Source organism: Malaya genurostris, chromosome 2, assembly GCF_030247185.1.
Source record: "Malaya genurostris strain Urasoe2022 chromosome 2, Malgen_1.1, whole genome shotgun sequence".
Taxonomy (NCBI): domain Eukaryota; kingdom Metazoa; phylum Arthropoda; class Insecta; order Diptera; family Culicidae; genus Malaya; species Malaya genurostris.
Window position 1 is genome coordinate 39571080 of NC_080571.1, and position 17023 is coordinate 39588102.

Sequence of the window (17023 nt, forward strand, 5' to 3'; positions counted from 1 at the left end):
ATTCTTCGAAACTATGCGAAACAATAGTTTCCATTGGGTAAATTTCACACTGATGCATTCAAATCTAGGTTAGATCGAAATGCGCCTTCTAAAATTCACCGATTAACTTAGGATATCCGAATAAAAAGCTGTTTCGACATGAATGCATCTTACTTTACTACAGGGCGCCTTTTCAAAAATTACCCTCTGAAAGAGTGATAAGTTTTTGATCATGAATATCTCTTGTTTTATCTAGCGTTTCAACACAATTTTTGCCATCGGAAATATGATCAGTTACTTATAAAATTTTCAGTTGTATGACCTAACCACAAATAATACAAAATGAAAGTTTTCTGAAATCTATCGTATCAAAGAGGAAAAACCGGGCGTTTGTCTTTCTCGTACCGGCGACGATGGTTTTGAGGTAGTAAAATATATTTGATATCAGCATTATCTACCGGGTATAAAAGGTTAAAAGTAAAGAATCCAGTTCCAGTATCAAGAATTCAGTTTCTGAATTAGTTACAGTTCCAGGTTCAAAATTCAGTTCCAGTCACAGAATCAAGCATTCAGTTTCAAATACAGGAGGGATGTACGTTGTACATGCGAGGGAAACGACATCAATCTTATGAAGCATCGAATTTACCTAACTATTCGGTTCTTTTCAGAGCCTCCACCTTATTGCGCTACGAATAACTATGATATTTTCTTCTTATTCGACATTTTGCATATTGACTTTGTACTTTGATTTCACATTGCAAAAAATCATTTATAATGTTAATGACTCTGTGATATTCTATAACATTTATAATGTTAAACCATTCTCCAGAGCATAAAAAATCTAAGCTTTTTCCCCAGAAACTCATTGCCCAGAAAGTACTAATCTCCAGAAATACAAACTCTAGAAAGTAAGAAAAGCCAGCACAAATTCCCAGAATGTACCAAGTCCAGAAAACCATACATCCGAATGCATTAGTCGCTAGAATATTATTGGTATAATACCGTTTGCCATAATGATCATTTGGCATAACAGATCAACATGCTGCTTAATAGAATTTGTTCTAATTTACTACGATTTTGAAAGGTCCGTACGCCTCATCGTTTTCGATGACCTGCTGTCCGACCTCGCTGCCGCTCGTTCGCACTTGACTGAGAGATGGCCCCTAGCTTTGGGTGATTCGGGTAAACGCCCGCAACTTGACAGAGGTGATTTCTGCGTGGGCGCAATCCAAACAATCTATGTTATGCCCCGTTTACACTTCTGCTGGCTGCCAGCATGCTGGTGTCAGTGTACTGCCCTCTTAGGAAAAAACGTTCAACTGTGGTCCAATGATCCAAAGTATTAGACCAACGAAGGACCACCGTTGAACGTTTTTTTCCTCAGAGGGCAGTACACTGACACCAGCATGCTGGCAGCCAGCAGAAGTGTAAACGGGGCATTAGTACACGTACAATAGACCGAAGTAACTGTTGTATCAGCGTTCAGAATATTAAATTCTTTCAGTGTAACTGCGCTTTCCCTCTCAGCAGGCCGTTCAATTTTGTTGATTTTTGATCGCTTGTTGAACGATATATTGCACGAAATATTCGTTCAATTTGCTGGAACGGTTTGTTGTTGTTTTTTCTCTTGCAAAAATAGTGTGAAAATTAAGTTTTACCTTTACATAGAAAGAAAATTTGTTGTTATTCTACGTGAAGTAGAAGTATTGTGCAGGTATGTATTGTTAGTTTAAACAAATGAGTGGAGAAAACTTCAGAAATTCTGCAGTAAAACTAGTCCAACGGGGCTCCAACTCCTCATGTTAAAAATGGCTCAACAATGGACCTCTGTCTGCCGGGTTTGTTGAACGAAAAAAATGGCATTCGGTTCAACGGTCTGCTTCAAAATCGGCAAACGAAGGACCCGTGTTGGCCTCCCGTTGAACGATTGATTGGACTTTCATTGGACCAATGATACAACGTATTGGACCAATGAAGGACCACCGTTGAACGTTTTTTTCTAAGTGGGTTACTATTTATCTAGATATTATGTAACATTCAATTAGTGTGTTTACGACAATGACTACCTGAAAATAAAAGATAAAAGTATGGTCTGAGAAAGAGCCGGTCTCTTCTTCGATTGGACTTCAAGCAAACAACATGTTTTATTTAACAACTACCGAAACACCCGAAAAGTTCTTTCAAGATACCTATTGTTTCGGACATAATAAGTGGCGACGAGAAAAAGTGTTTTTTATTGCGCGTGTATGGTTGTAAGCTGCGAGTAAAGATTTTCGACGTGTGAGGAATATTTATGAAACGGCCATACTCTGTGTGTCAGAAGAGGATATAGTGGCATGAGTTTTCGTTTTCAACGGCAGTGGCTGTGAATTTTTTTTATTGGTAACGGAAAAGGTTCCAGCCAGAAAGTTAATAAGTGTACGAATTATTGTTCGAATTGGAAGTGTTTCATTGCTACGATCACTTTTATTGCGACGTCAGAAACACTAGTTTAATTTTTCTTTTCATTGGTAGCGGAAAAAGTTCCGATCAGGAAATTGGTGAGTGTTCAATAGTTGTTCGACAGAGGAAAGGAATTACTCAACATTCAGTGACAAAGCCGAAGTGACGATTTTTTGTATGTAGAACGCCATTTTGTTCAGTAGCGTCTTTTTGTTAGTGTAGACAGTGGATTTCTTTTGATGAGTATTGCCGAGCCATTTCGGAATATGACAAAGCATTGCAGCTAACTGGCTAAGGACAATTCCAATTGAATATTGTTTGCTTGGTTGGATCTTTTAGAGGTTTTCAAGGCTTCGTTCAACGATTGTCACAAAGATTGGTGACATAAAAGTGAAGAGATATTCACCAACTCTTAAGGAAAGGAGTGTGGTGATGGTTCTTCGAACAACTAATAGATTACCTAATATGTGGGGCCGTGTGAACGGAGGGTGGATGCTTTCACCTTTGACACAGCAACTGTCTGTGACTGTACAAAACGCTAACGATGTTTCGGAGTTCATTGGGACAGCCATAACGGAAACAAATAGGAAGGTGTACTCACCGAAGCAAGAATCAAAATGGAAACAATTCATTAGATGGTACAGATATATAATTGTAATTGTGAATTCTTAGTTCAATGATTATAATGGTTAAATGTATTCAGATTGTGAATTTTGTAATATCTCCTTAAGGGGGAAGAGCTGTTGTATCAGCGTTCAGAATATTAAATTCTTTCAGTGTAACTGCGCTTTACTATTTATCTAGATATTATGTAACATTCAATTAGTGTGTTTACGACAATGACTACCTGAAAATAAAAGATAAAAGTATGGTCTGAGAAAGAGCCGGTCTCTTCTTCGATTGGACTTCAAGCAAACAACATGTTTTATTTAACAACTACCGAAACACCCGAAAAGTTCTTTCAAGATACCTATTGTTTCGGACATAATAGTAACGACGAAAGGTTAGCTTGCTACTATATACTATATGCGAAAAATACTCAATTGAAAGAAGCTATGTTTGAATTTAAATAAATGTAGCTAAATGATTTCATATCCGTTATATAATTTGATTATTTATTAAACTCGTTATTCTTAGAACCCTCTTTTCCAGACTAACAAAGCTTGAAATAAGCATAGTTGCCTTGGAAATTACATTCGCAGGCTTTCGTCAAAATTTACAGACTTTTGAAATTGCCGCGACCATTTTTTTTGTTTGACGAGCAGTCAGTTTAACATATCATAGTTTTAGATCATACTTTATAGAGAAATAAAGACATTTGCAACCCTGTCTGAAGATATTTGAAATTTTTTCCTGGCATCTCTGGATTTTACCCAAATCATCTCTACCGCGTCGCGTTAAAGTATGTAGGACTGTAATTATACACAATGTAAAAATAGAGTTGTAAATGTGCAGTGATATAATGCATATGGTTACTTGGGTTGTTTATCGGTTTCCATGATTACGCTCCGTTTGATTATCAGTGTTACCAGTTTCATCAACATAAACCGGCAAAACATTTATAAAATATTTTAATATTTCAAGTGTTCAGTTATTATTTATTTATTATGTATAGTCCTATTCACCACAAATGGGTAGATAACATTTTCTCAAATATGGATAATACGAATATGTGTCAAAAATGGGTTGTTTATTACCCAGTTTTATATGAGGGAACGAATCGATAATGGATACAAAACTACCGATTTTCAAAAGATTTAGAAATAAATATGACAATCCGAAAATGTTCAAAAATAAAACAAATTATAAAACCATTTGAAAAATTTATTGCCATATTTATACATACCATACCTTTCATCGAGGGGGACAGTTAAAAACTTCACTTTAAAACCAAAGGGATGAATTGTCTTTTTCGGAGGTACATTTTCTTGCAGCCGCTTGTTCATCGTTACTGCATATAGTAACGGATGTTTTTGGATCGATCGTCTTTTGCTGAGTTTTTCGGGTTAGAAATATAACCATGGATTTATACGTTGTCGATAAAAATATTTGTTTGTATCAATGAAGCTACTAGAAGAATCACGACTGACCTGGATATTCACAGTTTGCTTACAGTACAGTACAGTTTACTTGATCCAATTTGGTTTATTTCAGATGATTAGAGAGCAATATTCCGACAAGGACTTCGATGCAATGCATTGTTCGGCGACTATAATTGCACAGCTCATCTGAAGAACTTACTCCAGATTTCTAATGAACTAGAAAATTAAACCGGTATCATGCCCACCATCAATTCCTGGATTGTAGCATGTCGAGATTTTGTTCACAATTTTGTGATGAAGATATCGGAGAAGTGATGTCATGTCATTGTCTAAATTGTTCGTAAAAAATAACATTTATGTCATAAAGTAATATAGGGCACTTTTCTCAAATGATCTCTCAGGAAAAATGCGAAACCAATATAATTTACTCTCAGCATTATGTGCGTAAATAGTTTAATTTGTTATCCAACTGTAACTGCTGTATTTTAAAATCCATTTCAAGAATTTTAAAAGAGAATAGATGTTTCGAATTTCTCAACATTTCAAACGTAATAGAATATAATCATAACCCAAGCTTATTCATACCAAATTTTCCAGAAATTTTAATTACCTTATTTGGTACAATCGACGACACGACCAGACACTCCGAAGAAAAATTACCATTAAATTTGTCCGTTGACGATTTACCACCAGTTACCAAAAATTTAGCGACCCTTTGATAACGGTGAAAATAAATTTATCGTGCAACACTGTTTAAGTTGCAATGAGCTAGTTACCAAGGGACCCCAGACTAAATAAACAAATAGTCTGCAAAAGAGATCACGGAATATGGGAAAGGCTTTGTATCAGGTATGTTAAGTCTGATTGGACTAAAGTTGAATAAAAAGTACAACTAATTTTTAATCGGTAGAAACAACGTGGCGAATCTGGAAGGTTCTCCATTCGAATCTTGGCGAGAGATGTATATCAACCGACCACGAGTTTATTGCACGAATGCTACAACAGTCGCACCAGTAACTTGTTCTTGGGAAAAAATAGCTTTCAGGATTAGAAATCAATCGATCAGTACAATTTGCGGATTTTTACAACAACTGATTTTTCGACGTTGAAAAAGTACTATTGCTGACCGGTCCTGAGGTACCGAAAAGTTCACTTACTAAGCTGAAAGCTGGATCTCCCTCACAAAATGAAATATTCTAAGGTCACAGGTACAACGAAAAATCATCACTACATTTCATTATTTTGTTTGTCATTCTAAAGGCTGCACAACGACGAAGCGAAACCGATTCAATGCATAAATTATCGATCAGGTCGAAAGAAAGAAATTGCATCTGAAAAATTGCAAAGAGAAATTGGACGAGCAAAGCGTAGCTTTAGCATTGTGCAACAATGGCCATTTTCCTAACACTGTTAATTACCCTTTAAACACATAATAAAATGTATTCTTTCGTTTCAGTACTTAACATAAAATAATTAGTTTTCTACTAGTATCATCTTGCCAAAAATATTCACAGTTTTTGTAAAACTACTAATAAATATGAAAGTGGGAATGTATATTCACTCGTTAGTTACAAGGTAAATTTATACCAAAATTTACACTCATGTTCAGATTAAATGTATCACTATTAATCTGGCCATACTATTCATTGAATACTATTCAGAATAGTACCGTTTTCTACATGATCTTTGACCCGACCAAGTGCTGGGATATCTCTGCAACAGTACAATAACTATTGTCACTGCAGTTGAGATCTGGAAAGCGCAAGCAGCGATAATCGTTTTTATCACGTTCATTGGTCAATCCATAACGTCGCTACTAGTGCATCACTACACGAACAAAGCGCGGTACTTGCGACATCTTATATCCCACGTCGCACGTGATAATAATGATTGTCGCTGGAAGTATTTTCCAGTTTTCAACTGTAACGAGAATACGCTACCAATTCCAAGAATGCTTGCTGGCGCCCACAGGTAAAAAACCAACTTTGGACGAGCGGAAATATTTCGGATAATTCCATGTAACATTAATCAAATCACTCCACATTTATTTACATTCTACATGCCTTCAATAAATAGTAACCATGGTAGCTGTTATAAAAAATCAATAATTTATCAACTTGTGTTGCCAGTTTCAACATTTTTATTAGTGATTTCGTTTTGACTAGAGTGACTATAATCAGAGTGGCGACAGCTAGAGTGCCTATAACCAGAGTGACGACATCTCATCCGTAAGTTTGGCAACAATTCAAAACATTCCATTAGCTTTACATTGAATTGACAGGTCGTTTGCTCGTTTGGAACTGGGAGCTGTCATTCCAAACGAACAACTGTCGCCACTCTGATTATAGTCACTCTAGCGACAGCTGTTCGTTTGGAATGACAGCTCCCAGTTCCAAACGAGCAAACGACCTGTCAATTCAATGTAAAGCTAATGGAATGTTTAGAATTGTTGCCAAAATTACGGATGAGATGTCGTCACTCTGGTTATAGGCACTCTAGTTTTGACATTACGAGTTACTGAGGGGTACTTAAATTTGCGATACAGTTTTGATAGACGAGTGGCAGGTCGTGTCGTCGGTACAATTCTCTATGTTTTAAGCATCACTTCTTTTTCCTGATTTGTTTCGTAATGTTGACAACTCGTTGAAAGTCATAAATAAAAAATTAGAACAGATCACACGTTCTTCGACGTTCTTTTCAACGGTAAGATATGCTTTTGAACGGTTAGATATATTTTTAAGGATAAATGAAATTTGATTAGATTCTAGTGAATTTTTGTGTTTTATTGGGAAAAGTCAGGTTCTGTCGTCCCCTTCGCCTTTAAACATGAATGAAATACATCTAGACTCCCCAGTGTAACACTAATGTAAATTAGCAGCCCGTGACATCAAAAGCGCCGTCTGGTGAGAAATGGGTGCATAAATGCTCCTAAAATGTATGAATAAAATTGCCCGCGTATTTCACGTACAGTGAGAAATGTAATATCGTACATCCAGCTCTTCAGTGTACACACTTAAATTTTTTAGCTGAGTCTCGGCAAAAAAATGCCGAGATTCGCACAGCCGAGTAATCAGCAATCATCTCGGCAAAACTAAAATTACTGAGCGTCTCGGCACCCTCAAATTTTAAAAACGTCAAATATTGCCGAAATCGTCAGCATAAGATTTACTGTTTGCTCAGTGAAACGTTCACTGAATATTCGGCAATCCAATAAAATGAAAAAATAAATTACCGAATCATCAGTAATTAAAAATCTAGTCAATTAATTTTGTTTGTAATTTCTCAACATTATAAACACACCATTCAGGATCAAAAATTCATTTTATTAACACTTAAAGGAGGCTTACAAATTTGTTGCCAGCCTCTACCTGAAAACATGTAGCATAACAAAGGCGGCGTTTCCGGATGCGGCCACCTTGAGTCGAGCTGGAAATATGAAAATAAAAATAAATTTATATATATGTATATATATATATATATATATATATATATATATATATATATATATATATATATATATATATATATATATATATATCTATATATATATATATATATATATATATATATATATATATATATATATATATATATATATCTATATATATATATATATATATATATATATATATATATATATATATATATATATATATATATATATATATATATATATATATATATATATATATAAATATATATTGATTTTTGGCTTACAAAAATGTTCAATATTTAATGATGCATATACGGTATTGTTCAAAAAATAAACTTACTTTGATCTATTGAATTATTCCATGCATTGGGTTATTTGTTCGCATATCCCCCAAAGTTTTGCCTCGAGGACGCTTTGAGACCCGTGTTGGGTGTTTTTCCCTTATAATCGCGAGTACTCTGATAAAGTCGCTTTTTATAAAGCGTAACATGTCACTATATTTATTCACTATTTTTACTTGCAAGTGGTTCCACGCTTCCTCGAAGATTATCCATTTTTTCACTCGAGAATTTCATCAGAAAATAATCGCGAAATGCGAAGCAAAAATGTAACGCGGCAATAAATGACAGCTGTCGTGCTGAATCTCGGCAACAGCTAGCGCATATTCCGAAATCTCGGCAAACGTCTCTGCTGATGTCGGTATATCTGTTGTTTACTGATAAATTCAGCAAGCAATTATGCCAAATTTCGGCAAAGTGAAGCATTTTACCGAAATATCAGTGAATGCATTTAACGAAGTTCAGAAACATGCGTATTGATTACTGAGCAATCAGCAAATTTACGTGTTGCTGATCAGTTTCGGCATTTTATTATGCCGAGCTCAAGAAATGGTTTTAAGTGTGTACTTCACAGATTCGCTAAATGTGATAAACTTTTCAAACTCCTGTTAGAGAAAATGAGTGAAATGCTGAAACAAGAAACACAACTTTTGACAGCTCGAATTGAAGTCGAAATCCCGCATACGCATGGTTTCCAGATGGCTGACTAAACGCTGCCAGCTGGAAAAATATGGCTGGTAGACATTCTGGTGACCGACTCCCTCACCGCTGCTAGATATACAACTCAAACGATACAACCGTATCCACCAGGATTTTTCCACATTGAAATCTTTGACATTTTTAGCGAAGGTGAGAAGATGAAAACGCTGGGCTAACTTATGGCGTTTTCGTTTTTAATTTGCACTACACCGGTGCAGTGCTACACTGAGGCATGAATAAACGAACAAAAATGACGAAAACATAAACAGTAACCATTGACTACAATAAACGATTCCATTGCACAGAGCTACACCAAACTTTTGATGAGTGCTACACCAGTGGTATCGGTGCAGAAAAAGTGTAGCACTGGTGTAGTGCAATTGGTAAAAACGAACGGTTTCAGTGCAGCTTTCGCTACACCAGTGTAGTGCAATTTAAAAACGAAAACGACATTAGATACAGGCGACTTTGTTTTGTCAAATTGGATTTGACAACCGTCACTGAATCAATTTTGGTAGCCGTCTGGTGGCTTGGCTGCCCAGGTATCCAAAACGCTATGCGGGAAATGGGTACTTGTGGTACACATAAATAAATATTATATCGATATCGTGTGAAATTGCAGAATGTGAACAAAAATTATTAAAAAAATATTTCCAAGTTTCCTAGAGTTTTATTACAGTTAAAAATGATGCAGCTTGACAAAATTAACTGGGAATCGATGAAATCAGTGTAGAATTTCCCATCTTTACTGCATTCACCTTAGGTCAAACATTGAACGCATTTCTCTAGTTGCCATTCGCGTCTCTGACAGTAACGAACAGCTAAACTTTTTCGATCCGCTTTGAATGTCAGTTCTAGCGAAGAACTGCTTCCAGCTCTCTTTTCGCGTGTGCAAGTTTGTTCGCCATTTGTGTGTTTGCAGGTGACTGCAATTTTTCATCGGGAAATTCCTTTGCTATACTTCCGAATAGTGCGTCAAGGCCACAGCATCAGCAATGCCGAAGAATAAAGGAAAGGGAGGAAAGAATCGTCGTCGTGGTAAAAATGAAAACGAGTCGGAAAAACGCGAACTGATCTTCAAGGAGGACGAGCAGGAATACGCACAGGTCACAAAAATGCTTGGCAATGGTAGATTAGAGGCGATGTGCTTCGATGGCGTAAAACGACTTTGTCACATCAGAGGCAAACTGAGGAAAAAGGTACCGTATAGCTCTGTGCACTAGTGAAAATTCGCCAGAATACGAAACAAAGAAATTTTGCGTCTTGAACCTTGAACTAAGTGGGTAGTTCAGTAGGTACAGGAAGCAAAAAAAAACTTTCTCAGTGATTTGCTGACAGAGCAAGTGTAGCGCTATATCTCAGTATGATGCATTCTCATCCTCGTGTTTATTAGTAGAATGACGTCACAATCTATGGGTTATAATCTTTGGGTTTCGAAAAAACGCAAAAACAAACAATCAGAAATCGATCTGAGACTCTGCGTTATGTGAATTTCAACTTGCCACGGCAATGTTGTCTTGAATATGGTCTCGTTCCTTTCGGTATGTTTTGAGTTTACATTATCGATTTCTTTTGAATCATGGGGGATTTTCTTTCTTATATTTTATTTATTGCGTTTTCGCTTCAAACTAAACCCATCCCCAATTGCATTCAAATGTAGGTCGATTTGACAACAGCTGGGGTTGCAACTGTATAAGTTTTGACTTCAAATTAGTTTAGATTTTTAACCTAGTTCATAGCTAGGATTCTAATCCTCAGTATTGTCTCACATTAGTAAACAATGAATCTGCTTAAAGCAAATCACAGCTTTTAGTAGATTCAAAGTTGAGGGCATGTCATTGTTCTATGCAGAGTTGGACAGAAGTTTTTCCAACAGTACTGCAATAATCGAAAGAGTAAGTAAGCAAGGAGAAACTGTCATTTGCACTTAGGACTTTATTTTAATATTCGTCTTCATTTGTGGTTTTGAACAATTCTTCAGATTTGCTAATAATGCTTCGTCGGATTTCACGACCAAAGACCGAGGAAGATAAATTTTTCTTAGGTAAATCCTCTGCGTTTGGTCTTACCTATCATCACGTTATTTGTTTTCACTGCATTCATCTCCAATGCAATGATTATGATCGCAGTAGGCGTGTGCGTCGGACGCGAAAAACTTTCGCTCATGTCAAAGATTTTCGAATAATAATTTTTACTCGTTTTATGAAGTCTTTATTATCGTAATTACCTGGTGGTTACGTGGAATCAAAACAAATTGGCTCAAACCCAGGCATTGACTACCCAACTTCATTTTGATTACAACAAAAAATATAAGCGTCGGACCAAAATAGAGTAGCCAAAATAGCTTCGTTACCCTACTCAAGGCCGGATTTACGGTTCAATGCATAGGGCGCTGGTCTTACAAGTTAATTGTATGTTCGAGACCCAACCTAGAAGGATTCTTAGTGTCAGTAGGATCGTCGTACTAGCCATGCAATGATTCTGAAGGTTAAGAATCTTCTGCAAAATCTGTTGAAACAGAACGGTCAAATTCCACAAAAGGAATGCAATGCCACTTCATTACCCTACTCAAGGTCACCATTCCAAATGGATTACCTTAGTGTAACTTTTCAAACTGCTAATTTTTGTACACACATTAAAGGCTAGGGTCGGTTAGCTTCGGTTTCTGTTTATTCACCAAGGTTAACAAAATGGATGTTACAGATTCCATTATTTAAACAAGCGACTAATGCCAAGTGCAGTCACGTTTCATTCATTAGCAACAACAATACTAAAATCAATTAATTGTGCATTTATTCTACCCATCTCGAACAATTCAGGTTTGGATCAACCAGGGCGACATCATTCTGATTGGTCTGCGCGACTACCAGGACTCGAAGGCGGACGTCATTCTCAAGTACACCCCGGACGAGGCACGAAATCTGAAGACCTACGGCGAGTTTCCGGAGTCGGTCCGCATCAACGACACAGTCACGTTCGTCGACAACGACCTGGATGATGATATCGAGTTCGGCGATGAGTACAGCTCCGAGGAGGAAGTTGATGCGGTGGATGCCATATGATCGGCCAGCAAACTTGTTAGTAGCAGCATTACCGGAGCAACAAACATTCTCTGTAGCAGCAAGAGCAGTTAAATTTTTTGCGATAGTTTCTGGTTTGTTCAGTAACCATTTGACAACACAACCAAGTTCAGTACAGCTAACAACATCAACAGCTAGGTCTGATGCCAGAGAGCGCATCTACCTTAAAATTGGAAATCAGAAATCAAAACCGAAAAAATATACATGTATTGTTTTACCCTATATTTTGTTTCAAAACATAAACGAATTATCTTCGACGTTTCCAGTGGATGGGAAGATTCTAATGCGAGAAATGTGGTGTATAGGAGCTATATTTTAAGCTTTCCGTTTTTTTTGATAGATCATATTTATAATCACTTTCTAGTAAACTACAGAAAACTTGCATCAACAGTTTTCTTAGAGTATAATATTATTTTTCCAAGAGAAAATACAAGAAACTTAGTTTGGAATAGTCATCAAAATAAACAAATATTTCCTGTTAGCCGGAGCTGTAAAAGAAAACGATATTCAATCTCACGAACCGACGAGATAAATTGTCTATAACAGATGAAATTATTAACCAATTGTAACTTGCACGCGATTAGCCATCGTTTCAATAGGAATGGTTGGCAATAGGTTGGCACATCATGCGCAATTATGAAATAGTTCATAAATAAACAGAAAGAAGAAAGGAACAATTCTTTGTCTTTCTCCAAACCGATCTCTTCCTTGAAGTTTTTGACGTTCAAATATTCTTCGTTCTTGGATGAGGTTATAATTAATCCTATTCTCTGATTTTTCCTGAGTGGTAACGAAACTGTCGTTCTGCTGTGCAAAATAATTTTGATGGTTCAAAATAAATGAACTAGAAGTTCAAAGCAACGATGGACCAGCACATGAGCCAGCTCTCATACAGTCCTTGTGCTGTACCTTTTCAAAAACACGCATACGAAGTCTGAAGCACACGCTCGTGTGCTGTGTTGCTACTAGATCGGGAGTCGTATGCTTCGAAGAACCAACTCGCGATGCTGGTTCATCTGCTGACTCATGAGCTGGAATGGGGAGCTAGCTCGTGAGCTGGCTCATGTGCTAGCTCATGTACTGACTTGAGTGTCGTTTTTTTTTCTTTGTTTAATAATATAATATGATTTTTAAGCACACAGTGCCCGCTCTTGTATTGTCTCTTGTCAGTTGTACATCGGAAAAGATAAGTTCAAAGAGGCGGCTTATTCGGTAGGCAATTTGCACTTGGAGAAATCGAAATCAAATTTGTCTACTGAATGCCTACAAAAACGTCTTTGGCAGCACAATGAAAATCTATTTTGGGTGGAGTTAGCTTCATTGCACTATCCCAAAAGTATGCTGAAACGGAACGAGATGGTAACTTATATTTCAATAGTATGCGTACGCAGAACACTTGATAATTCGAGTCTAAAGGTACTATTCATATTGAGTTTCAAAATTTCGAAAAAGTTTTTGTGCCTTCATATATTACAGCTCTCGCCGTTTGCCAGAGGTTTTTGGAAAAATATAGAAAAATCATTCATAAATCGCTTCCGTCAAATGACTTTTTGAACGTTTTAAATATTGGATTTATGGATCATCTTTCTTATAGGCCTGATTTAGACCCCAATACATTCTTCTGATTCCAACACACCGAAAATAAATTTCGTGGTCAACGTTTTTCGATGCCTGAAGAAGCGGTTAGTATGTTCAAAATGCATGTTTTGGAGACCTATCTTCTTTGGACTGGGAAAAGTTTTCCCGAAATTAGTTCGATCGCATGCGGAAAACTGTGATCTTCATGTATTCATGAATAAATTGTCTATTTTAAAACTTACGAGTAAGGAAAACCGGGGCTAGTTGGGCGAGTTTCGCTTTCGGAATTTCTGTACTCTTTCTGGTTAGACATTTTGATAAACGCTTTGCTCTGTCATGAAGATACACCTTTTGAGTACATGTACAAAAAATCAGGAAAATAGTTATTAACAATAAAATGAGGAGAAAAAAAATCGGCCAACTAACTCCAGAGTTATTATAAGTTTTATTATAAGTACGTGAAAACACTCTCCTTCTCGGTTTTTGAGCCTTTTTAACTATTGTGAAATTAGTTTTGGCAGCATTAGTGAACTTTTTCAGTTTCCCTTCTACCTTTTCATCCACCAGCGTTCGCACTAACACTTGGTTTCATTGTTTACACCTCTGCTGCTTTTATTAGAAAATTGTTAAAATTTTGGATTAATTCGGGATTCACGACCTTGACACTCCTCCAAATCAGCCTTGGTTTGTTCGAGGTTGGGTCAATCTGCGAGTAATCCTGTCAGGAACTCTAAATGCTGAAAGTTTTGATGTCGTTTGATTCATAAAATATTGGAATCATCATTTCTATCGACGATTTCCAACTTTTAATGATTCTAATCTCTTATTTCTATTTGTAAATGATTTAAATTAATTTCTATTACTTATTTCTCATGCATAATTTTCCTTGTGATCATCAATAAAACATACAATCCAAATCCGTCCAAAAAAAGGATAACATTTCACGAATATTCAAGTGCACTTTACTCTAAGCCAAAATTACAACTCGACCAACCAACCCCGCACAAAACTCGGCCAACCTGCCCCAATGAATATTTTCGAGAACAATCACGATTAACAAAAATAAAAGTAAGGTTATACTGAACACCAATATGGAATTTTGTAAAGTTTTGAATACCCTTTCCAATGGTACCACGTTGTTGGAAATCAAATAAAAATTGATCCATGTTATACGTATTACTTTACAAAAACAGAAATTTACTCACCAGTGCCGAAAAAAGAATAAACGTGCTACCCCAAGTAGCACACGTTATTACACTTCAATGACAGTAACTTATGTGACACAAATTCATGGAACAAGTTGAAGACTTTGCAACATGCATTATAACTGCTATGTAACCTGAAAAGCGTAAGAGGCGAAACTTGTGCGACTTACCAATGGTTGCCAAACAATTTCTCAGTTAAGAATATTTGATTTGATTCAGCGCGCACATCAGTCACAATGAAACAGAAAATATAAGTTTGTGTCAAGTTACCATTTGTTGGTGTTTTTCCCATTCAACATTTACGACCAAAAATTGGCATCCGATAATGAGAGCTAAAATATAGAATTCAATATTCTTCAAACTCACTATATCTACTCAAAATCTAAGTACTATTCGATATTTATGGTGAAGTTGATCATTGTACTTATTGAAAACGTGCGCGCCTTCGATACTTTGGGTTTCAGAACATCGGCATACAAAATAATATTCATATTTTTATTCCCGTCATATGAAATTTACAGCTAAAAAGTCGAAATGTGTTCAGTTAGAACTGTTTTGTGATTAATATTAGTTTTTCATATACCAAAGTTAAAACAGTTGACCAATCGCAATAATTAAAAATTGCACTTTTTTTCTCAAATTCAATGAATATTTCTGTATAAAATGTTCACAACGACGTATGTAACATTGAGAGATTCTCTTTGTTTACTTTCTCTTTTGATTATTACGGAACTCTTAGCAATCCTTCTCTCCAATCATTTACCGATAATAATAACTAAAACTATCATCTTTTAATCTGCCCTGGAGAAATTACCGAAAAAAGCAGGAATATTTCACAATAATCGAAAGAGACAGTAAACAAAGAGAATCTTTCATTGTTACATACGTCGTTTTGAACATTTCATACAGATTTCGTTCCCTGGTCATGGCATAAGTGTTTCCATGCATACACTACCGTGACAAAGTGTAGAACTATTCTCTCTGGTAGTGCGAATGTACTTCTCAAAACGAAACAAGTTTGCTTCGCACATGTACCGGCAAAAAAATTGCGTATAAGCGCAGAGTCGACTTTAGCCAATTTTTTTTAATTGAAGGAATGTTCAACTCATTTTACTTATTGATTTAATATTATTGTCCGGGATAATGTACGGAAGCTTTCAGCCGACACTGTAATTGTATTTCTTTGTTGCATCACAACGAATACGGTAAGCGATATGAAATCATTACTTAATTTTGTCTTGTAGTGTGTCACTTTTTCATTGTCGTCGCATTTTGTTACGGTGACCAGTCAATGCGAGCACGTTGTAAGAGTTAGATTACCGAAATGTTACGTTGGAACTTATTGTAACTTAGTATGATGAGATGTCAATTCGTATCATTATTTTGACTCCATTGTCACCATCATAATACGACTTGTTTCGTCGTGTTTGTCATGCGACCATTATGCAGCATCTGTTGTGTTTTTATTTTTTTATGAACAAGTTTCATGTGCTACTTGGGCCTGCACAAATGACAACACAGAATCACCTAAAATTACGTCGGTACGTGGGTGACCTAATGCTCCACCAAAATCATTATAGATGTCGCTACTGCGCATAATAGACTTTTCAGAAAAGCTATCCTGTCAATCGGCCAACTAGCCCCGGTCTTCCCTACTCCTGATATGAATCTCGAAAAAAGTAGTACAGTTAAATATAGATATTCATATGAGATGTTCTGACGATCGAAGAAACATCTTACATTTGTTTAAAAACGCGGGATAATTAGATTCCCTTTTCAACGACTCGTCGCTCCAGTTAGTTGTTCTGATAATCAAATTTCCTTTTCGCAATTTTAGATGATTTCCGAATTTTGCACTCCTGACAATATTAAATAGGACGAGAATATTGGCCGCAGATTTGTCTTAATCGCCAAAACCATCCAATTTAACGAAAAATGCACGAGGATCTAATTTCATCATTCACACAAGTCACGATGGACCGGTGACGAGATAAGCCGTTGGTTCGGAATTGAGTGAGAAGATGCGGACTGAATTGTCAATTCGTTCTCTTTCAATCCTTTCCTGATTTTTCACGTTTTCGTGCTGATTTTCAGTTTATTAATAAAACTGATATCACTGAATATATACATTTAAATCTTTTTTCGGATATACAGAATTAGTAAATAACTCTTAGAATTCCAACATACACTGTTGAAATTCGCTGGAAATTAACAAAAAAGGCCTACC

At 36.3% G+C, this 17023-nt stretch overlaps 2 protein-coding genes across 2 annotated transcripts in view; both read left to right on the plus strand.

Annotated features, from left to right (window-relative positions):
- LOC131430720 (sex-regulated protein janus-A-like) overlaps positions 1 to 17023 on the plus strand; it is a 428138-nt gene that overhangs the window by 74708 nt on the left and 336407 nt on the right. The window lies entirely within an intron of this gene.
- Positions 9789 to 12690, plus strand: LOC131430722 (eukaryotic translation initiation factor 1A, X-chromosomal). Its single transcript, XM_058595913.1, has 2 exons — positions 9789 to 10132; positions 11753 to 12690. The coding sequence occupies exons 1-2, from the start codon at positions 9929 to 9931 to the stop codon at positions 11993 to 11995; spliced, it is 447 nt and encodes a 148-aa protein (XP_058451896.1). The 5' UTR covers positions 9789 to 9928; the 3' UTR covers positions 11996 to 12690.